Genomic DNA, 24,907 nt, shown 5'->3' with positions numbered 1-24,907 from the left:
AAATGAAAAATATTGACGTTATCTATTTCGAGATAAAATAAAATAAAAATTTGTAATAAAAATTATTATTATATATATATATTTAAATATAAATATTAATTAAACAAATTTCAATATATTTTACTTATTGACCAACCCAATGCACGTATTTTCTATACAAATATGTTCAAAATATTAGGATAAATGTATTTAATAATATTTCAAATATTTCACGTTTATTTTATCGTAAAGAAATAATTATATGTATTAGCGTTACTTTGTGAAATCTATCAATTCGTGTAATATATTATATGTATATATGTGTAATATATACACACACGTACATATATATACATATTAAATTAAAATCGTGTTATTCTATTAATATCGGAGTCTTCGTCTTCCTCACAAATGGTTGCTTCTGTTTGTCCGATTTTTGGACTAGCACACCTCGAAGGATACGCTTCTTGGTGTTGTCTTCGGCTTGGTGATAATCTGTTTTCCACGTAAACGTCCGTCTCGATACAATCTTTCTCCTCTAGTATCAATTTCTTTTTCTTCCGTTGACACTTTGGTAAAGCGTAACCCGAATCTATGTTGCTTCTCTCGTTCGGACTGTTTCGAGGCTAAAACATAACGCCACTACTTGAATATTAACTATTCTGATTACTGAATACTTTGATTTATTTTTTTGTTACTCAATGAAAATTAATCATTTTAATAAATATTATTATTTATATATACGTTTCGGGGGATATAATTTATATATTAATTATTTATAAAAATGTTTAACGAACCGTTCAATTTGTTTGAGTCTAACGTTTTTATTTTTTTGTGATTATTTTTTCTTTATATTTAACGTAATAACTTACATCAAAATTTTCGACGTAGACACGCGGTACGCCATAAGAATTTTCAATTTCCCTCATCTCAGGACGAAAACCATAATTATTGTAACCTGGTGTCCTCCTGGGATCAGGGCTTCTACAACGATTGATTGTCCTTGGATCTGGGCTTGAGCTACCGTAATAATTTGGATACAACGAGGGTGCTTGTAGATTGTTTATACTACCAACACCCATAGGATGAACGTAATCGTAGAATGCTCGGTTCTAAATTACAATCATATCAAAAGATTTCATTTATTAAATAGATCATATTTAATATAAATATCTAACGAATCGTTTATTAAACGTCAAACGTTTCAGAGCCAAAGATTAATACGTTAGACGATGTTTATGAAATAAAAGAAATATAAAGGATACACCTTAAAGTAATATACTATGGGGGAAAAAAAAAGAATAATCTATAAAATAATAATATTAATAATAATAACAACACACACTCATAGATACACACATACGTAAGTACAATCTATAAAAGGTTCACGTGCGACAACATGCTTCTAATCTAAGTAGGAAATCTATGTGAAGCTTAGAGGGGTGAGGAAGGGCGGAGGGTTGGTGGAGGGTTGGAGGTATGCGTTATACAAGGTACACGATGCAGTTCACTGAACCGTGCTTGAAAAGGCTTTGAAACTAGTCAAGTGCTAAAAGAAAGAAAGAAAGAAGGAGGAAGTAAATGAAGATTCAGGAAAGTCGTATTTCTTTTGTTTCATCAATAAATGTTTTTCCGTTATTTCACTTTCTGACCTGTCTAACTAAAGCGTTTGATCTTGGATCGGATGCTGAATCTATAACTGGATCGAATCTCGGTCCAAAATCAATTCCTCTTGCCAAATGTGTCATCATGTAATAAGTTCTTGGAATGAGAATACCAATGATGATTAAATAGGCTGTAGCTAGTATACCAAAACAGACCACCGTGTCGCGAATTTCCGGTTCCATTAGAATAAAACACGTCACCCAGATAGCCCAAGTAACTACCAACCCAATCACCGTTCCAAAAAAGCATTTCCCTTCGCGATAATTTCTTTGTATGTGAGCGATGAAACAACAAACGACGAATAACATTGCCAGTAAGAATATATCGTAACCTGGAATACAAAAAAATAATATTGAAAATATAATTTGTATATTAATCTTATTCATTTAGGAATGATATTATTTATTAACAATTATTCCTTGATCTTTGAGATTGCAATAATATAATAAGTGTAATATAAATAATATAAAAAATATAATATATAAATAGTTTTTAATATATAAAAAATCAATTGCTTCCATCGTTAAATGCAACAATTTTTGTTTTCTTTTTTTTCTTTTTTTAATAAAAATTCGTTTAATTCGATATACGAGAAATAATATAAATTTGATTAAAACGTAAGATATGTTTCATTTTTTGTGATTTAACAAATGAATTTTAAAACGAGATTGATATTACGTAGAAAAAGATTACCTAAAAGAGCAATAAAAGTGAGACTTCTGACAGCGATAGCAGAGTCAAGGGTGCTGAGAAAGAAGTAACTGGTCGATATGGCGATTTGTACACCGAACACGAAGAACACCATTAGCCCCTGGAGGTAACCGTTTATGTGAGTGGTAAATAGACCACCCGTGGAGAATGCTAGGAATAGGGCTCTCGACAACATCACTGAAAAGAGCAGCCCAAAGGCTAACGTCGCAACGAATATCTTTCTCGAGTTCAAATGCTCTCGAGAATTAAACTGATCGTCGTTCATGCAAAATGGTAAAACTGTTTGCAAAGTGAATACATTTCCTAAGATCAGAAAGATCGTTAAAGCTGGATTTCCATCGAGTACATCTTCGACGAAATAACGATAAAGTATGAATACGATGATAACGATGCATGCAAAAGTACCGCTAACAGCAATCGTTAAAAAGATTGGTATCCAGGTTCCTGTTTTTAAGAAACTATCTTCCGGTGTACCTAGATTTGAAAATAATCGATCTGTGATATACGGGATATTTTTCTTATTTCTCTTATATAGTAATATTTTTATAATAGATCTGACAAAAGGTATTGCCTACTTTTAATACTTATCTTATTTCTATAGACAAATATTTTAATTTTTTTTTTTTATTTCTAAATTATTTTTCACAGACTTAATAATATTATATGATATTAAGATAGGTCCTAAGTTTTTAGGTTGTTCTGAAATTTAATTACTCTCTTTCGAGATTTTTTGGGCTAATTTTTATCAAATTGTTAAAGTGCAAGTTTCAAAATTTTAAATTCAATTACAATATTTCCTATATGAATAAAAATTTACACGATACGTTTCATCTACGTTTTTTTTTCTTTTTTTTTGAAATATTTACAATTCAATAAAATGGCAAACCTTTGGCAAGACCGTATGAATCGGTTCTCCTTTGAAAATTCGCACACTCCTCGCAATTGTTAGCAAATTTTCTCAAACAGAGTTTCGGCATTCTTGGTATCTTCTTTTCCGGTAATATTCGAAATTTATTAGGCTCAATAGTATAAGTTGCAACATCAATGAACGAGTCCTGATGATTCCTCATAGCAACGTTATATTTGATCGATTGATCTTTCGGTAAAACCTGTAGGGTGTCATAAATCTCGGAATTTTTAATTTCTTGACGAATATGAGGATTGAAACGAGGCATCATGCACGATACGTTTTCTCGAGGACAATTTCTTTTTTTTAAATCATGTAAGAGCCCTGTTAATTCGACTATAGCCTTACCAATACCTAAAATATATGGCGAATTTGTCACCGAATTAAAACTTTTTTCGGAAAACTTGTCAATTGATTGAACTTCTCGCTTAGCATCGAAATCGAAGGACACTGATTTCACGACGTACGATCCTGATGGTATCAGATCTAAACAATCCAAAAAAATATTATCTCGATTTAATCAAAAAAAAACTTAAATTCTAATATTTATAAATAAATTTTCTATGTCTCAAAACAAAAAAAAATAAAAAAAATAAATTTAGAGTCATCCTGTATGATACAATAGAATTTTGAAATTTGTAGAGATGTATTAATTACTTCAAACTTGATTGAAATTTTACCATCAACATGCGACCTGTCGAGAGGTAAAACAATCCATGTTTTTCTAGGTCCTTCGAGTTTCTCTCCTTTTTCAATCGATTGTTTGATATCCTCGACATCTCCGATAACAACGATCACAGCTTCGGTAACGTTATCCTCCAATTCTTGGATATCCTTATAATTCTTTACACAAATACCTGAACTTTTAGTTGCATCAAAAAAGTAATCTAATACGAAATCAGAATTGGTTAAAAGCAAATCAATAGATTCAAATCTTGTACTAATATAATGCACCATGATATTGATCAAGGGTTTTGTTAAATTTTCTTCTTTGTAGAAACTTATAGGTAAGAGACTGAAATTGGTCAAAGGTTCGAGAATATTATTATAAATAGCTGGAACAAGGACACCCATTTCATAATGTTCAGCACAATCCATATTAACAGCAGCTTGTACAGTTTGCTTATAAACCGTGGTATTTTCTTGACACGTGTCGAAAATCCTTAATCCTATAAAATTTATATTGATTATGTTAATCTCGTCACGTCTTTTAAAAAAATATAAATCATATGATAATCCTAATCCAATAAAATAGTCTCTGCTTTACCTAACGTTAAATCAGACACGTATTCCAATTTGTTCAAGGTTTGGATTACGAATATTGCTGTAGACATTTCTTCGTATCCTTTGATCGACGTAACATTACAAAATGGTCCTTTGTTCAGGTCAACGAAAACTTTGCGAACGAATAAAAGGATATAATGTTAAATTAAAATTTCTAAAATTTAATAATTAAATAATTGTGATTCATTTATACCCGACAACATTGCTTTTCCTGGGATTTCCAGAAGCGTTCGATTTTTTCCACATATTACTCGTTCCTCTGTTGTAATTATGACCCAGTCAAAGTTTAATATCAACAGGAACAATACGTTCATGGTCGTTAATCTTGACATCCTGATGAACATAAGTAATCAAGCGAATCATAATCGAGCGTATCAAAGTCTTTGAAGAATTTTATAGTTGAAAACGTTCTCTTCTTTTCTTTCTTTTTTTTTTCCTTTTCTTTTCTTTTCTTTTTCGTTTAGTTAAATAGAAAACAAGATAAAAGGACTATTACTTGGTTAATGAAAATCTTTCCAAGTGTTTCTTCCAACGGTCCTTCGTAATTCAATATCACAGTAGTCCATTCATCGTCGATCGATTTAGCTGGATAATTTGGAACACGAGTCCTGGTCTCGTTAGATTTATCTTAAACGATTTTAGTGACGTCAAAGAAAAAAAAAGAAAAGAAAATAAGAAGAAGAAAAAGAAGAATTTGTAACAGGGATAGTTTATCGACGTTTCTTTTCCACGTATAAAGTAATTTAATATTTAATTTTGGATCACGTCAAATAAATCCGAGCCCACGAGAAGAGTCATTTTTCTCTCTCGGCAAACAATAATATTATTATATTAAATAATCATTTTTTATACGACTATATCGAAAATAATACCTTGTTAAAATCTGTCGACGAGCATAATATTATAATTATTATTAGATCATTCAAAAATATTGTTAAAAATATCGTTAAATCGAGTGTATTGTTTCGAAAACACTTAGAACACACAACGTAAGAAAATTTATTTAACGAAGAAACGATGCGAGTCCAATTGATTAACGATCTCATTCATGATGAGAAATTTGTCACTAATCACTAATGATACGCGATACTTGTTAACGATTGTTTTTTTATTTTCACGATTATTTTCAAGACTGATAGGTAGCTTCATGTCGGCGCTGATAACGTTTAGAATCTCGACTGTGATAGGAAATGTTCTAGCAACATCAGCCATGGAAGCCATATTTTTACCTGGCCTAGACCCGCCAGTCTACTACCTCTTAAACGAATTATATGGCCAACACATAGTCACGTTTACTTTCTGCAGCCATTTAAGGTGAACATAAGCTTTAATTGATTGACTTGTGACAGCCTCTTTTTATTTTTACTTAATATTACTGAAGATATAATACAATGCCTTGTTATAAATGACAATTTAACTTTCCATTAGCTAGTTTATTATATTTTTCAACCATCTCGTCTTAATCTCTTATTTTATTAATCAATCGTATAGTATTATTATATTTTTATTATTTTTTTACAATTTCTTTTTTTCTTTTCTTCATTTTAATATATTTCTAATTTTTATTCGTAGTTTATTATTTTATTGTATTTATCAAGATCGTTGTTTAAATTTGGTATCTTTAAATTTGTCAATCCGTCACAAATTTTTCCCTATTATCGTACGTTAATTTTAATGTGACAAAAGTGATAAATAATTATTATTATTATTATTATTATTTTTATCTATACATAAGTTATATATTATACTACACATATACGTATAATAAATTTATGTAATAAAATTTGAAAGTATTGATTATATAAGTTAATTATATTACATATATTCTCTTTTTGTTTTTTTTTTTTACACTAATTACAGTTTATATAATACAATTATATTTATATTTATTTTATAATACGTATCCAGATCTGATTTATCTATTTAGTTATTGGACGTTTTGTATCGATGTAATAATGTTAAAATTATGAAAGTCGAAGTGCGTGGGTTGCTCGTAAAGACTACAAAAAACGATAAGCATAGCTCGAGTAAGCATCGAGTTAATTAGATTTTAGCCTAACGAAACTAATTTAAACGCTTAAACCTTAAACTCGTTAAAAGAGACTTCTCTCTCTCTCTCTCTCTCTCTCCCTCTCTCGTTTTCATTTACCATTTCGCTAGCAAATGCGATAAAATTCATTTTAAACCTTTTATATGATGTTCCTGCCAGACAGAACTTATAATACTTTTTTTTTCCTTCTTCCTATTTCCTCTTGTATCACGTTAAATGAACTGACAATGAATTATGCTTTAGTCCCAAAAATAAATCCTTTCTCTTCGTTTATATATTTTGTTTGTTATATCGACAATTATGAAAAATAAATATACTTTTCTAAGATCGATCGATACAAATGTTTATCTAATAATTTATAACAACAATATAATCATAATAATTATAAAACAAAAATTTATCAATTTATCGATAAAACGTCAGAATTTCGTTTTATGTAATTTTTTCTTTTTTTTTTTGCTTTTTCTAATATTACATTATCATCATCGATCATAAATAATTGTTTTATTTTATTCATCGATAAGAAAAAATTGCAATATTCATTTCTAAATAATACTTTACGTACAACGTTATTATCATATCCGAGAAAATATGATTTTCTCTATGGTATCATTATATCGATCATAAATCATACTTCCTTGTTAAATAGTTATTATTTTTTATAAAACGATTGTTCATTATAACAAATCATACTCTCTTTCTCTCTCTCTCATTTAATTTCCTGCAAGGATACATCGATCATAGACAACTGATCGATCGTTCGTCCTCGAAATGACAAAACCTAGTTAAAATGCAATCTCAAAGCCGTGTTGTAAATTTGTAAATGAAACCACAATGAAATCACCCTCTGTCTGTTTCTCTTCCTTTCCAGTTTTCTCTTTCTCTCTCTTTTCAATCATTTATATCAAGGATTATGTGAATCATTCTGACGATAGATAACACATAAAACATTTTGATAAAAATTGAACGATTATAATAAAAAAAATAAAAAAAAAAAAGAACGTAAAAAGGAATTAAAAAGGAATATGTAATCAATGTAAATGCATCACATGATCGAATCATAATGTTCACTTAGTTAGTCTATTGTATATACTATAAGGAGGAATAAAGAATGTCTTTACGTCAGCTATCTATAATAGTCTAAAATAGCGTTCACTTTATGCATCGTGTATACCGATTATCGGAGTGCAAGGAGTAAAGAAAAAGAGTTGGCTAGAGAGAGAGAGAGAGAGAGAGGAAGAGAAAGAAAGATAGACATAGATAGATAAAGTGTGTTTATGAGAAAAAAAGAGAGAGAGATAGAAAGAGAGTGAGTGAGAGAATAACAACGTTACCTGATCGATCGTTTGCCATGCAATAACGTTCTATTTTATATAGATTTATTCTTACAATGATTTAAAGTGTATCCTTAGGATTTCATTTTTTGAAAAAATTTAAGTAATATCACCTACGATTATAGTATTAAGGAATAAGATTTTTTATACTATAAACCATAAAGAAAGAACATAGAGAACAAGATGCGAGTGTACGAGAACAAGAAAAAACATTGTTTAAGCAATTTTATCAATAGTTTCGTATGTCCTATCCAAAATCCAAATAACTGATTATTATTTGAACTCGTTAGAATCATATCAAGGTCTCCCCATGACGCAACTGTGTACAGTGGCGAAGGTTTCTGTATAAAGCAAACGACAAATTGCTGCATTATTGTCGAATGACATTTCGCCGACCTTAAACTCCGGGTTTACGGCGACCTGCAAAATTAAAAAGAAGAAGAAAAAAGAAGGAAAACAAATTAAAAAAGGAAAAATGATGAACGAAAATATGCGATTGAAAGAAGACAACAACAAAAAAATGGGTAGGACGTTTAAATGATAAATGGTAAAAGCTTTTTGCTGATTGTTGATCGTCGATGAATCAAACGAATTCATTTTTTCTCTCTTTCTCTCTCTCTTTGTCTTTATCTCTCACTCCATTTCTTCATTCATTTTTAATACGAACGTAAGACCCAATTTTCTAGGGATTTAAAATATAATTGAGAGAAAAGTGGAAGGAAAAATTAATGAGATATTTTTGTAAGAACTAAGATGAAGTTTCCCTATTATTATTATTATTATTATAATTATTATTATTAATATAAAATATATATTATTATATACCTTGAGTGTATATTGTCCTGGTTCCAACTCGGAAATGTCCACCCACTGACAATCAATATTATGTTTGTATATGTCGCTACAATTAACGGAGATTCCTTGATCACCGTAATTAGCACATTTGTATCTGTGAAAAGACGCATTAATTGTTATTGAAATGTACATTTTATATAATATTATTATTCGCGATATGTGTAAGTTTGAGTTAATGATTATTAAATACATGATCTGTGATGAATATACAATTTTTGAATGATTAATTTATTGCATAATTTATAGAATTGATAATAATATTTCGAAAAAAAGAAAATATTATTTAAACGGATGGAAGATCATTTTTGTTATCTTTTAACTTTACCTTGGTTCGACTCCTGGAATACACTGATTATCCTCCAAACAAAAGGATGCTTTGTGACCCTCGGCTACTTTGTTGCCACTCGAATCGATTATGTCAAATGTAGCAAATACTTCCATAGAGTGATAATGCCTAAATAAAATAATAATAGTTAACGTGTTTTAATGGATTACTTTTTCAAAAGCTTACAACTCCGAACATATCTTCTTTTGATCATAGATCATACTTTTCAAATGATCTATTATCCATGTCTTTTTACTCATAACCAATTCAATCTTTCTACGAGTATGTTCTACACTAATGTAACAAGAAACATTGAAAAGCTAGGAAGGTCACCATTCTTGGTATTATATTATATATAACATATGTCCAAATTCATCATCCCTTTCATACTTCAACCAACTACGATCTATCATGATCTTAGGGTATCGTAATACAGATCTTAGAGTAAAAGTAATACAGATGATCGATCTAACGAGATAACTTGCTATCTTAATTAATATTTCTACTCACTTTTATATATCACATTTTTTCCAAGCTATCAGTTCAAAATTGTACTTGATTAAAGTAATCTTTTTGAAAAAAAAGATATTAATTAATTAAATTTTTATTATATATAAAATTTTGTCTGTATAAAGTACGATACGTCTAATTTCATCTATATGTATCATCCTTCGTATTAATTCATTAAGCTTTAGAACAAGGATGAATATTAATAAATAATACTAATAATAATAATACTAATAATATAAAAATAAAGTATAAAACATTGATTAAAATGTCTCACTTATCAAATGAACTCACGAAATTTGCGGAAAAAAAGATTAATTGAAAAATTTCTATGAAAAATATTTTCTTCGTAAAATAATATCAAATTTAATAATATAAAAAGACAGAAAACAAAGAGAGGAAGATCACTTTCGCGTTTCCTTTTATGTACATCGCGGTAGATAAAAAAAATATAGGAATACGCATATTATCGATATGGATTTATCGTAGTAGTAATTTTCCTGTCAGAAGACAGACGTCATTCGCTTATCAAAACTCACATGTGACACATGTGCCATTCCCATAAGTGTTTAGGCACGGCTGGTCGGAAGTCAGCGGTTCCTGCATTCAAGATCCTTGCGGTAAACCTCAAGAGCCTTCTGCTTTCAAAATGCCAATTATACGATTCCTTTTGAACTTTGTAAGCACTCGAGGCAACACAATTTTCTTCCATTGCACATTGTAGCCAATAAAGCTGACGATCCTCCAAATATGCTGTTCTCATCAATTCGATATGATCAAAAATTAAATCCGGCATATCTCGTGAACATACGACACCTGCCACATTCTCGTTCACACCTATTTTATATATATAAATCTTTTTATCATTTCTTTCTTTTTTTATTTATTTATTTGTTAATTATCGTAGTAATAATTTATTTAAAATGAATAAATGTTGTCATTCATTTTATTTACCAAAATATAGAAATACATTTTACAAAATAATTTTGTAAAATTATTATCTATAAATTTGAAAAGTACAATTATTTAATTATTTCTCATTACATATACATATAGTATATTAATATATTATATATTTAATTATTAAATAATATTATTTGTGATTGGGAAATAATAATAAAAAAAAGTATAATTTAGTAATAAGAATTCCCCAGAATTGTTACGTACCAGGACAATCAGGAATTTTATCGTATAAACATTCAGCCAGATTCTTTTCGTCCCCATGACACCGTACACCACTAATCGCCATGGGTATAGTCTCGCCAACAAAATAGTTGCTTTGTGTTGCGTCGGAGGCGTAACCAAGTCCTAGTTGACGACAGACCACCCCTGCTTCGAATAGGGACCAGCCGTCGCCACACACGACACCCCAATCTGGAACGACAAACGCTTTTATGTATTTATGTACCTAACTGTGTACCTTACCCACCTTTTGCTACACTTTGTCGACGATCTTTCTTTATTAGATTGTCCAACAAATCATCGAAATGATAATAATAATAATAATAAAAATCAAAAGAAAATGGATATTTAATAAATATACCTACAAATGTTTTCATCATTTATTATTGTTATTATCATATATTTTGATTAAACGTTGGATTACTTCGATTATTTCTTTCAATTATAAATCAAACATTTTATATTTAATTACTTAATATCATTTTTCTGATAATAATTATTTTTGATTTGATTTATTATTAATATTATTGCGTTTAGAGATGAATTAAAACGAATCAATTACCAGCAGTTCCAAGTTTAATTTCAAGTCTACCCTCGTTATGACCCCGACCACCAGTCAATCGTAAAGCCATGCCTTGCTGATGCACATCCTTGATCCTTGACTTTTCTTGTTTCTTTTTCAACGAGGAAGGCGGTGGCAATTTTTCTTCTTCGTGAGAACATATAACACCGGCAGCTTCGTTACTATCGCAATCAGAGTTTCCCCATCCATCGAAACGACATTTGGAAAGTTCTTCTTCGGTACCATCGCAATAAATGTTATCCATCCAATATCTTCCTAAAAGGATCGATTATTCGATCTACAATGATCTTTTTTTAAACCTAAACGATTTATTCTTTTTACTATTCAACAAATTATTTGCGATTATTAAATATGAATAAATTTTCTCATCGTTTCAAATAATTTCACGAATTATCATCAGTAAATAAATAAAGATTTTCTTTTTTTTTTTTTAAATGGCTTTAGTATGTCATACTAATCTCGACTAGAAATATAAATCATCCTAAGATAAAAATGCTATTTCGAAAAGTCTGAAAATGAGGAAAAATGAAATAGAAAAAAAAGAAAGATAAGAAGAAATTATCGTAGTTTCGGGTTCGAAAAAGAATGTGCAAGAGAAAAAAAATAGGGGAAGGGGTAAAAGGAAAAAAAGAAAAGATTTTCTCACTTCTGGCTTGTCCGAAATGACCGTTGGTCGTTGGTTTAATTGCACCGTCGAAGCCTAATTGTCTGCAAACCACATTGGCCTCCAAGTAATCCCACTCGTCGTCGCAAATACTGCCCCATTTACCCTCGTGCAATATCTCTACATTTCCTGTATAACAAGCAAACAAATAAAAAGGACAAAAATAATAAAAAAGAAAAAGAAATTCATTCAACATTCGTAACGATCTAAATTAAACGACTACGATATCTCAATGATATTTGAGTTTGAACATTTTCACAGAGAGAATCTTTGATAAAAGGGATGGGAAACGCGTTGTTAATGTTTCGGTTATTATTATTAATTATCGGAAGGATTGGAAAAGTTTATTATGTCCGGCAATAAATTCATAAATCCTATCGCTTTCGATTAATATGAAATATTTGGACAATGTCGATACCATTTTTGTTCATTAGGTATATATGTTAGGTATACGTAGATAGATAGATATAATACAGGTATTGATTATATTTAAATACATTAATTATATTTACATATGTAAATAAATTAAATAAATTAATTAAATTATATATATATATATATATATATATCTATGCATACACGCATATCACGTAATTCGCGGTATAGTTCAAGTACGTCACGCGTTATGTGCGTCGGGTACATAGTCGTTGACATAAATCTTACTCGCGTTGACCTCTTTTTAATCAACGTTACACAACGTTTATAGTATAATATAACGAGCGTTCCGTCAGCTGATAAGTCTATATATTTTTATTAAACTTATAGTTCCGTGTTCAGGGATACTTAAAGTCATATAACTTATGTTAGTTCCATCCACGTGCGGATTAACTTTATGGCGGGAAATTTGAAATAATATACTATCCCTCAAAAAACAACGAAGTTTCTTCTTGCAATAGTATTTCATTCAATTTTTCTTCGATCATCTTTGGTTTTAATTTTGTAAGAATATAACCTACCTTCGTAATCACCTTTCTCGCTACCGATCAATTTAATAGCCCCCTCTTGCTTCTTCAACTTTCTAAAATCTTTTTTAAGTTTCTTCACCATTCGCGCCTTTTTCGCGCGCACCGTCGCGACCATAATCGATTCATTATCGTCATCGGCGATCGCGCTATGATCAAACAAAACCGACACGATCATCATCAAGATGAATAAACTTCTACCGTTTAATAAATTATTCGATCTCATCTTTCGGATCTTTCTTATTTCATTCAAAATTTTTCCTACAACTCTTTCCTTTTTTCTCTTACTCGTTTTTTGTTGTTGTATATTATTTTTATTATTATTATTATTATTATTATTATCGACACGAATGAAATATGTTAATATTTCTTACAAGATTCGACATTTCGTAAACTTTTGTAAAAATACACGACAACCCTGATAATTCGTTAGGTTCAATGTGTCGATACATTTGATAATAATTTGAATTGTCATTCGGATAAGAATTAATCGAAAGAAAAAAAAAGAAAAGAAAGAATTGATCGTTAGAAGATCATTGTGAAGAAATGATAAATTGTTCTCAGAAATCGATGGTTCCCGCCTGGACACATTAAAAACTTTAAAGCAACACGTGTATTTCGTTTACCGTTCTTCGTGCTACTGATGCGTGCACCGTCGATCACGCAATGTAATATCTTTGCTCTCTCATGTAACGCAAGATCATCGTCTACGTAACCCAATGAACGATATAGTAGAAGCTAACACTTCTCAAGAGGCGCACATGTTAGATCGTTTCTTTTTCTGTCTTTTCACAACCTCCTCCTTCTCTTCTTTTTCTTCTTCTTCTTCTTCTTACCGTTCTCTCATTCTCTCTCCATCTTTATCTCTTTCTTACTCTTACCAGTAATTTTTCTTAGAGTCTTGATCGGCAACGATGAAATCATTGCAATTGAAGAAATTTACCGATCAATATATTTACATTAAATAATATTAGATCTGTCTAGATTACTGTTCGAAATAATAAGAAAAAGAAAATTGTCATATGCGTAATTTTGTTAAAATGAAAATTGACGAGTTCCTTCCTTATATCAGAAACAACATTGCCGGTTTTATTACTCTTATCCCAATGAATAAAATAAAATGAAAGTGTTGTGTTATTTAATTAAAAGAAAATATGTAAGGTGCATTATTGAACGATAATATTTTCATCAATTTACTATCTGTTTCTATTATATATAAGGAAAAAAAAAAGAAAAATAAAAGAAATACGAAAAATGTGAAGAATTTTCTTGTTCGAGTGATACGAGGGTCAAGTGAAAATTCGATTACCAGATTTCGTCTACGTATTTCTCTTATTTATGGTCGTTTGTTTTCTTTTCTTTCTTTCTATCTATCTATCCATTACTGCTAAAGCATAGCTATGCGTTATGTTTGACATCGTGGAAATATGCGAATCGTTGAGTCACTACCAAAGAAGGCTTTAACGTACTACGTACAACGCAACGAATTCTTCGGATAAATTCTTCGAATTCCACTGATGCATGGCCGAAGGTTTCGATAGGGATCGTCGAAGACGTTATCCGGTTGTTTCTCTAAAGCGCACAAGCATAACAGTCGGTACAACGTTCTGGCGCCATTGTCTGTTTCCTTTGAAATTCATTATCTCGTGACTGTCTCCCTTCAAAGTGATCCACTGATATAAAGGATTCTCTTTTCTCGGAAGAACCTTTTTTTTCTATTTCTTTTTTCTTTTCAACAAGACCTCTACAAAATGTTCCAATATACTTTTCATTCAACCCCGCGCATACTTGTAATTTATTCCAACGAAAAATTCGTTATTTTATGTATTTTATTTTATTCATTTGTTGCGTACCCTAAGTTCATTATCTTTTTTATTCATTTGTTTTTCCCCTAATTCTTTTTTCCCCTGATATGATTTGTTCTTCTTTTTTTTCTTTTACTTTCTTTTCATTCCGCATACACTACGTCAAAGTATCGTTTCTTTTGCGAAAGTAAAATGGATAAATGATTAAAAATAGGGAGAGAAACAGAGAGAGAGAGAGAGCAATATGATCTCTAGGGAAAAAGATCTGGGTGTTTAGAAAGCCTCTGCGGCTGAGCAAAACGTGGTCGTTGTTATTTGATACGTAAGTCTGTATCGTTTGGAGTTTCACAATCGTTGGTTCGTCGATTCGAAAAAGGGTAATGTTGATTGAACGAAATAGAAAAAAGAAGGTAAGAGTTAAAGAAAAAAAAGAAATGAGAAAAACAAAAAAGAAAAGAAGTGAAAAGTTAAATGTAAAATGATTCCAATAACTAATCGAATTTATCATTTCAAAGTGAGATGATTAATTCGAAAACAGCTACAAATTGATCTCACATGCGTAGAATTTTTTCTTGAACTTGTTCGATCGTGATCTCACGTTACTCGTCATCCACTCAACTAAGATGGCTATAAGAAAAAAAAAGAGAAAGAGAGAGAGAGAGAGAGAGAAGAAACGACGAAGAAAAAGGAAGTATATATAATTCGAATAACAGGCCCCTTTTGACACGCTTCGTTTCGTGGCGTAACCGAAACCAACGTGTCGAAGCAATTATCGTAAGCTATTAGTATAAACGTCCCAGGGCTAAATTCTTGACATACTTCAAAAGTGAGCCTCTCAATCATAAGGGATGGAATCTTTTGAATCCATTAAAGAAGAAACCAAACGAAAAATTTGATTACTAGATTTCTAATGGAGATTGCGAGTCCTTTGAATTATCCTAAAAAAACATTTATCGACATTCGTGTCAAATAACAAAATGAAATTATATAATTTACATAATCCTTAGAAGAAATATCTATATCCACGTACGAATTAGAAATAGGGGAATGTGGATTATTTAGTTCCTATTTTTTCCTTTTTGTTCCCTAAAGGTAATAAAAACATGTGGTGACGTGACGTACCCGATATATGAATTATTTATATCCAAGCTATAAATTATAAACTCGTTCTCAACGTATGTCCGATGATATACGTCAATGTCTACAACTCCTACGATATACGGAGAAGGAGAGAAAGAGAGAGAGGAATCGTTTCTCTATAGCATGAACGGGGAAAGTGGGACGGTTCTTTTTCGATTTGGTAGGACGGACAATGGACACCATAAATCGCTAAGACGAATATATGTTGTGACGTTTACAAGGAAAGAATGTAACTACGATTCGCAGGTGAATATTAAGTTTAAAGTTTACAGTTACTTTTCTAACACGATATTTTCTACTATCGAAAAGTATCATATATTTGTATACGGGAAAAGAGAAAAAAAAATAAAATTGAATACACGCATATTACTTCGAAAGAAATAAAGGCAAAATATTACAAAACATTCGAATGAAATCATGTACAATCGCGATATTAAAATTTGAAATTTCGCGGGTAAACAGCCGGCGCGATATATCTCGTTTAATTGGTAGGAAGAACTATCGATAATGTCGATTTACGCGGGTGAATTGCGCTTCGATTTGAAAATGGCGGGTTTTCTTCGAAGTCACCAAGATGGCGGTGGGGTAGCGTGAAATAGAGGATATAATACTAGGGACTCTACCACGCCCAATCGTCGTTGTCCGCGCGTCTATCCCTCTCTCGATACTTTCTCTTTGTTCCACTCATGGCGCAGCATGCGCTTATGTAGCGCGTCATCCTTACTCGTCCTCCGTACGTCCTCCCCACCACCACCGGCACCACCACCACCATGACCACCACCATCAGCACCACCAGTACCAGAGTACCAGTACCACCACTACTACTACCATTACCGCCATTACCACCATTACCACCACTGGTGGATCTCGTCAGTGGCGGCGGCGGTGGCGGCGACGGCGACCGGCGGTGACGGCGGCGGCAACGGCGTCGGTGCATCGCGGTTCACTCAGAGAACGACGGAGCATGCCAGTAGGTTTTTATCCAGCGTACGGTACGGTAGACGGCAAGACTTTTTGATCTTTCTACGAGTAAGAATTGTGCCTGTGAGGAGGCGATTTAAAAGACGATCACGAGGAATTGACTATATCTGTCCATTCATTATTTTAACTACTGTCGCACGTTCTGTGTTAGAAAGGGAAGGACAGAAAAAGATAAATAAATTGTAGCAATAGTATTAGATTAGTAGTAGAGTAGTAATATAGTGTGACAGTAATCGTCGTCGTCGTGTCGTCGTCGTCGTCGTAGTAGTAGTGTAGTAGTAGTAGATAGTAGTAGTAGTAGAAGTGTAATATAGTGTAGTAGTAGTAGTAGTAGTAGTAGAGTAAGAGAATTAGATTGGGTGGGGGTGGTGGAGGAAAAGGAATAAAAAGAGAAGGAGGTGTGGTAGTGTAGTGGTGGAGGTGGTGTGGTGGTGGTGGTGGTAGTGGTGGTGGAGGTGGTGGTGGTGGTGGTGGTTGTGCCGGTACTGCTGGTAGTGGTGGTGGTGGACCGCGGTTCGATAACCGACGAATCGCATCGTTGCAAACCGGCCTGGACCGCATCGTCGGATACGCGTGCTCTCTCTCCTATCCTTCAAAAAACCGAAGGAGGAAAAGAAAGACATCCTGGTAGTTCTTTACTCGTGGTCAAGGCGACACCTAAAGAAAGGATCACTCGGACGACGAGAGTTCTGCCGGCTTAATCGGCTCTCTACAAGCGCACATCCTACGTGCAAATACGAAGTAAGAGAAAGATAGAGAGAGGTGCGCGCTTGCTCACTCTCGTTGGCGGCGCCGGCAGCCATTGCCTTTTCTTCTTCATTGTTTGTCTCTCTCTCTCCTCTCGCACTTACGATCGCGCGCTCCTCTCTGCGTCGATACATTGCGTTATACCGGGTGTACCCGTACGGTACTTCCCCTACCTTCTTTTATTTTCACCTTTCTCCTACTCTTTCTCTTTTATTTCGTTCTCTCTTTCTCTTTCTCTTTATTTTTTATTTCTTTCTTTCTATCTTTTTTTTCTCTATCTCTTTTCTTTTTCTATCATCTATCGTTTTATAGTTTTCTTTCTGTCGTTTTGATGACTTCGTGTGTCCTTTCGTGTTACACCACGCGAGTTTTAAACGTCGCGACAAGTTTTTAACATCTCTCGTGACGACTCGTGCTCGTTACATACGACTAGCTCAGTCGATAAAACAGACACCCTCTCTTTTTCTTTCTTTTTCTTTCTCTCTCTCTCTCTTCTTAACCACACTCTACCAACATATCTCTCGCAACCATCTCTTTCTCTTCCCCGTATATAAACGCTATGCACGTGCATTCAATACATGTGCGTGACATGCACGTCGGAGCCGGGTTTCTCTCTTTCTCTCTCTCTATTCGAGTGACGTTAACCTCATCCTAATCTACTCGCGTCCTCTTGAAATCTCGAACGAGAGCTTATATCCGGTGATTTTCTCACGTTAGTTGAATATCCTTCCTAAATCGATAGTTTTCTTCCTTTTCTTCTATCATTAATTTTATTTTAAAAAATTGCAAATTTATTCTCTATCGTATTTCTTTTTAATCTTATCTCTTGCAGTAACAAATCAAAATTTGGATTTTCTATATAAACGAATGGGAAAAATACAAATCTGTACTTTTATATATATATATATATATATATATATATATATATATATATATAAACACTTTTAAAAAAGATAATTATTTCATGATCATTTCCGATTTTGATTGTTCCAAGTATTATACTTGAAACATACGAGATAGTAACTTATACGAATAAAAGAAAGATCGATCATTTAAGGATCAATCGTTGGTACCCATCAATAGCCCAATTTCGATGGAGTGAGTCTAAACTAGCATGATCGTAAATTTTTCAAGGGTAAAAAGAAAAAAAAATAAGATGGGGTGGATATGGGGAAATATAGATGGTAGGAAGGAGGGATCGGAACGGTCGATTCTTGTCAAACATGGGGATAATGGTTAGGAGAAAATTTATGCGACATCGATATTCGATGAGGAACAATATTCACGAACGAAAATCGATGTTAAATCTTTATTTTCTTTTCTCATATTATTTAAATGTTATTGGATTCCTTTTATGCGTATATCTTATTCACCTATTTATCCCATTCCATTTCTATTTACCTGTATCGTCTAGACGGGGATGATAGAAATCTTTTATATTCATGAAAGAAATAAATAAATAAAGAAAGAGACAGATAAATATAATTAATATTGAAACTAACGTGACTCTAATAAAAATAAATCTTTTAATTAAAATGGAAAATATATATTTATATATATATATATATAGAAAAAGAAATTAATATAAAAATTATCTTACAATTTATCTAATATTTATCTAAATTTATTTATATATGTAAAAATCTAATACAAACGGAAAAAAAGATAAAAATATATATGTATAATGAATCTCAGGACTTCTCGTACTATTACCACTGTCTTTTTTAACGTATTAAAAGAAAAACAAGAAAATTATCATCAAACCACGCTTTCAGCTTTTCGGAATGTTAGAAAAAGTGAGTTTATAATGATAAGATTAAGGTATCCCTTCTCGTGAATAAATATTGCATCTCTTATCTAATCTAATGTTAGTTTGTAATAAAGACTTGTAATGATTATCATTTTCCAAAATGATTAAAATTAGAGTATTCGTTCAGTTGTAAATTTGTAGTCGAGAACGAGACATCTAATAGTGTCAAAGATTTTTAAATTTATTATTCGTTTTTTAAAAAAGATAAAAAACAAGATTATGTACTAACGAGTGATATATATATATATATATGATAAAATTTCTGTCTTAATTTTTTGCAATGTCGAAAAGAAAAGTCGAAGAATCGTTTTTTAGTGAGTCATGTAGCAGTAAAAAAGAAACCTGTTACGAGGTTTACAAAAATTTGGATAACAGTGATGAGGAAGAACTGAGATTTTTAAGAAAGAAAAATAAAGATAGAATCGTATCATCAGATTTTCGTTCGAATATTGATAAATGCATTGCCAGTAAAAATGGATTTAACGTAGACGTTTTTTTATAACATTTTAGAAGAATTTTCTATCGAGGAAGAAAGTAAAATTGATGATGGCCGAAGATAATGCAATTCAGTTTAGCGAATGGAATAATCTTTAGTGGTCGATAGAAATCATTTTCTTTTACCGAAATAGTCAATCGAACTAAGTAATTATGTAAAAATGATTAGCAATTATTTAGGATTGAAATAAAATGATAACGAAAACTTGGCATGTAACTTTTCCTTAAAAAATTTCAATTGTAAACGTTTTCGTCTTTTACAAAATTGTCACGAAAGAAAAAGATGGTAAATATAACAAGATATTTAGAATTATTAATTAAAAAATGATTAAAGTTATTTGAAGATACAAGAATAGAAAAACCTTGTACTCAACGTAGTCAGCATAATACTGCCGTTCGAAAAAATGCTTTTGAAATAAAAATTAAAAGCGAATGAGAATTATTTGACTCGAATAATGAACGTCATTCGGACAAATCAAAAGCAAGAAGTAAAAAATGTAATTTAATGTGATAAGGATTTAAGGAAAAATTCCATTAATTCGCTCGTATACGATATTAATTAAGTAAAGGAAAAAAATGTAATAACAGATCGTGGATTAATTGAAAATACGGTTTATATATGAAAGAAGGATTGAAATGTTCATGAATTTACAAATCACGCGACTAAAAACAATTCGTAGGAAAAATTCCATTAAAACAATTCCGTGCAATTCCGTTTATTTCCTAATGAAAAAAAAAAAGAAAAAATACCGAAATCAAAGAAACGTTTAAAATTCTACAAATCACGTGATTCTAATTGTAAGAAGGAAAAGTTTCGTTAATATTCCGTTCCAGTTGTACAAACAAAAAAAGGGACACTACGTATATTGTTTATCGAGTAGGCTTTTCGTAACCCGAAAGAGAAACGTCAGCCCCTAATTTGGAAGTTATGTTGCTTTCATTAGTCCCGTTTTGAATAAGATTCGTACGTTCCTTTGGGGAGGATCCAATTATTACTTATTATCCTTAATCCTCGTTGTTACAATTCCCATTGTAACGAAACTTTTCTCTTAATTAATTAATAAAATATCCTTTAATTTCATCCACCCTTTTCAACAACCCTTTTTCCTTCTCATTCCCTTTCCCTTCCACTACTACTTTCTCATTTGTTATTTTTTCCTCTTTTATTCTATCCCTTCTATCTGTATTCTCATCTTCATATTCTGTTCTTCATCCTCCAAATTTTTATTCGAAAATTTCAAATCAACTTGGAAAATGATCGTCGCTTCGATAACAACATTCGTACATTATTAAACGACGTAGAATTATGATCGTTCTGACGTAGGAACGATCGTTGTTCGTCGTAGTCGTCATCGTCTGGTCGGAAGTTATTCGAGATAATTTTCACGTGGGCTTCCGACCTCGTAGACATTTCATTCTCTCTCTTTCTCTCTCTCTCTCTTTTTCTAGATAATATACGTACATGCGTGCATACACTAACGTCCAAAAGCTTGGAATCACTACGTAAATCGATGGAAGTATTATATATTTGTTAGAAAACAAGAATTCATGGTTTTATTAGCCAGGTGATCATTTGAAACTTTTTCGATTCGCGGAACTTTCATGAATGTAAAAAGAAAATTCCTTTTTTCTTTTTTTTTTTAAACACGACAAATGATATTAATACAATGTAATATATTCAAATAAGAATTCGTAAAACTCTTCGGGAAGCTTGCGTTGTACGCAATTTGAAGATCAATGTTTTAGAATATTTATTTGAAAAGTATTTTTTGGCCTAGGTAAAATTAGCAAACGAATTTAAAATTTAAATAAATTTATAAGAATATCTCTATACGATGTTTAACGTATACAACTTTGTAGATAAGAATTGCATTTAAATGATACAACAATAAAAATCGTATATTTTTAGACGTTAATATTAATATAATATACTTGTACTGATATTTTAATATACTATTTTACGTATCAATTTTTTTATTAATATTCCATTTATAATGATTTAAAATTATCATCTATTTATATATACCAATATACGTGCTTGACGTATAACACAACATTCTTTTTTTACTACTATTTAATAATACTAAATTATCCAATCACGTGTTTAATTCCTATTACATAAAGCAATAAGCTTTTAAATGATAACTCTATATGTCATGAATTATCTCTTCTATTCATTGATATTGTAATACTGTTTATATACAGTGACATGTGTAATTATTGAAAGAACATCGAAATAAAGAAAGAGAAAAAAGATAGAAGAAAGATGTTAATATGAATAGCTTAGTTATATGGTAATTCGATTTAAGGAACAATATGAAAATTAATTTGCTAATTCTCGAAAATGTGCAAGCATGATGATAGGGGTCATAGGAGTGAAGTTAAGGTCGAGTAAGAGGGTTGATTAAAGAATGACGAGGGGGTTAGGGGGAAAGACGAACGGGGGTGAGTATTTCATTGACTATAGTATATCGAGAGATACGGTGAAAAAGGTTATTGGATTACTTCTGGATATCAGGTGTATCACCCGGTTAGACGCATCGTTATCTTTATCCGCTCGGTACACCTGCTTCGCATATCATATATTTTTATATATATATATACGTTTACTATGTAACGTGTCGCGGGATTCGCTTGCAAAATGCAAATGCGAACAATAATAATAAATGCGTGCCTTCTCGTAGAATGTATGTATTATTAGTGTATACGCGTGTGTGCATTCGTCTAGATAGTCGTGTATATATATATATATGTGTGTATGTGAAAACGTGACTACGATGATGCATTTATAATACTTTCACGAAATACGATCCGTTGTTTTTCCAATGTATCTTCTTCTTTTTTATTTTATTTTATTTTATTTTTTTTTATTTCATATTTTTCTTCTTCTTTTTTCTTTTATTTTCTTTATTATTAATCGCTCGTGTATAAAAAAACTTCGAGCGAAACGTTTTTCCTTCTTATTTATTTTAAATTAATTAATTAAGTAACGAATTATTTTTTGTCCTGTTTATTTTTTCTTTTTTTTTTCCTTGAATTTATCATAAGATTATTAATGCAACGGGATTTTTCATAGAACGCATTTGTACTAATAGAGATGTATTCGTTTGTATATATTTTTACAAACGTGACTAAGACACGTGTTTACATTTTAATAATATTTTCACGAATTATTAATTGCAATATATATATATATATATTTTTTTTTTATTTCTTTCCTCGACCGATCATTAAGGATACGTTTTTTTTTCTTCAGTGTATATAACATTTAATTTAATTCTAAACGAAGAATTTCTATGTTAATGAACAGTAACGTAGATTTTGACGTCAATCGAATGTTTATTACTTCATGACATTGAAAAACACGTTCCTAAGACTTGTGTAATAATAAGAAAGAAAGAGAGAGAGAGAAAACTTACATCCTCTATATTACAGACAATCGATGAAACAATCACGAATAATCTTATTTTTCTCAGGTAATAAGAAACTTTGTCAAGAAATTTCTTCATCCGTCGTTCCTTTGGCCGAATCATAAAGGAGAAAAAGAAAGAGAAAAGCAAAAAGTTCAAGAAATTTTGTCGATGGAATACGTCACACGCTGGCTCATCGAGAAACAAGCAAAGAAACGAGGAGGGTCCTTCGTTATTAGTGATTCTTAGTATCCACCCAAAGGTATATTATCCAGGATATCAAGGAAAAGAAAAAAGCTAAAGAAAAGTATTGAAGAAGAAGAAGAAGGAGGAGAAGAAGAAGAATAAGGATAAAAATAAAAATAATAATAATTCGAAGAAAAAGAAAAGGAAGAAGAAAAAGAAGAGGAAGACGAAAAAGAAAAAGAAAAAAAATAATAATAATACAAATTAGCTCGTTTACTCGTGTTCGTGATTAATAATAATAATAATAATAATTAAAATAGTAATATGTCTGTCTGCGTGTCTGTGTGTGTGTGTACGTGTGCTAAATTATCACAAAATTTGTCTTAAGATTTTAACCAGAATATAATTAACAAGAACGATCGGTAAAAGGAAATAAAAAAAGCAAGAAAATTCAATTTGACACGAAACAAAGAGAGAGAAAGAGAGAGGGGGTAAAATCTCAAGTCGAACAAAAATCTAATCATTTTCTATAAATTTCTACTCGTGAAATAACGAACGAACGAACGAACGAACGAGGGATCGAGTTTAACGATGCACACACGCTAGTTGTGTGCAAAAGGTGCATTTAAAAAGGATCCTCGTTTGTCGTTGGTGCACGTGAGATGAGATCTAACAAGCGAAAGTGAGAAAGAGAAAGAAAATAAAGAGAAATAAAGAAAGAAAGAAAGAAAGAGAGAGAGAGAGAGAAAGGGAGGGAGGGAGACAAAGGGAGAAAAACTTGACGTGAACTTCGAGGAGAAGAAGAAATCCTATACGATATCTAGCCAATAAGAATTCCCAAGCTTTTGCGTGGGCATCATCAAAATCTTTTTCAAACGTCACGAAAAAGAGAGAAAGAAAGAGATAGAGATAGATAGAAAGAGAAAGAGAAAGATAAGGACGATGAAATATTGTCGGTGAATTTATTTTTTATTTATTCGCTATATTTTTGTTTACCCTCTTCCTTATTCCCACTTCTTCTTCTTCTTCTTCTTCTTCGTCACCATCATCAGCTATTAAAAAATTAGTTATATATTATTTCGAATCGATCATTGATCACTATTGATCCATGAGGCGAACGAGAAAGTACGATGAACAATCGAGCAAAATAAAAATACACGATTATCCGTTATTAACGAGTAATTTAAATCAGGATCTTTTATCTTTGATCCTTTATCAAGATATACCCGAAGTGAAAGTTGGAGATTTCGAAGATTTGATATTAGTGATAATAAGAGATATGTGTTATGAGTGGATAATCCATCTTGGATATAGATCGGCCTTGA

At 31.4% G+C, this 24,907-nt stretch overlaps 2 protein-coding genes and 1 long non-coding RNA gene across 6 annotated transcripts; 1 reads left to right on the top strand and 2 right to left on the bottom strand.

Moving 5' to 3' along the window:
- Positions 1-198: 198 nt before the first annotated feature.
- On the bottom strand, positions 199-6,046 carry LOC122526480 (protein bride of sevenless). 4 transcript variants are annotated; one of them, XM_043649906.1, is made up of 10 exons: positions 5,419-6,046; positions 5,043-5,173; positions 4,740-4,879; positions 4,530-4,658; positions 3,943-4,431; positions 3,242-3,748; positions 2,338-2,829; positions 1,632-1,975; positions 852-1,091; positions 199-605 (listed from the first exon to the last, which is right to left on the bottom strand). In XM_043649906.1, the coding sequence occupies exons 3-10, from the start codon at positions 4,876-4,878 to the stop codon at positions 342-344; spliced, it is 2,604 nt and encodes an 867-aa protein (XP_043505841.1). In that variant the 5' UTR covers position 4,879; positions 5,043-5,173; positions 5,419-6,046; the 3' UTR covers positions 199-341. The 4 variants fall into 4 exon arrangements, with proteins under 4 accessions (XP_043505841.1, XP_043505840.1, XP_043505842.1 ...); XM_043649905.1 differs by lacking the exon at positions 5,043-5,173; XM_043649907.1 differs by lacking the exon at positions 5,419-6,046 and having other exon boundaries at positions 199-621; positions 5,043-5,401.
- A 1,892-nt stretch (positions 6,047-7,938) lies between these two features.
- On the bottom strand, positions 7,939-13,284 carry LOC122526477 (lysyl oxidase homolog 3A-like). Its single transcript, XM_043649902.1, has 8 exons — positions 13,003-13,284; positions 12,029-12,175; positions 11,362-11,637; positions 10,785-10,991; positions 10,157-10,454; positions 9,111-9,239; positions 8,756-8,879; positions 7,939-8,350 (listed from the first exon to the last, which is right to left on the bottom strand). Exons 1-8 carry the CDS (start codon positions 13,232-13,234, stop codon positions 8,228-8,230), a joined length of 1,536 nt encoding a protein of 511 aa, XP_043505837.1. The 5' UTR covers positions 13,235-13,284; the 3' UTR covers positions 7,939-8,227.
- Positions 13,285-17,388: 4,104 nt separating this feature from the next.
- Positions 17,389-23,518, top strand: LOC122526478. The gene is made up of 2 exons (XR_006306074.1): positions 17,389-17,675; positions 23,463-23,518. It is a non-coding gene; the product is annotated as an uncharacterized LOC122526478 (long non-coding RNA).
- Positions 23,519-24,907: the final 1,389 nt, after the last annotated feature.

This window comes from Polistes fuscatus, unplaced genomic scaffold (assembly GCF_010416935.1).
Source record: "Polistes fuscatus isolate 324 unplaced genomic scaffold, CU_Pfus_HIC Scaffold11, whole genome shotgun sequence".
Classification (NCBI taxonomy): domain Eukaryota; kingdom Metazoa; phylum Arthropoda; class Insecta; order Hymenoptera; family Vespidae; genus Polistes; species Polistes fuscatus.
The sequence above is the reverse complement of the archived record's forward strand: the minus strand, read 5'-3'. Positions and strand labels throughout refer to the sequence as shown.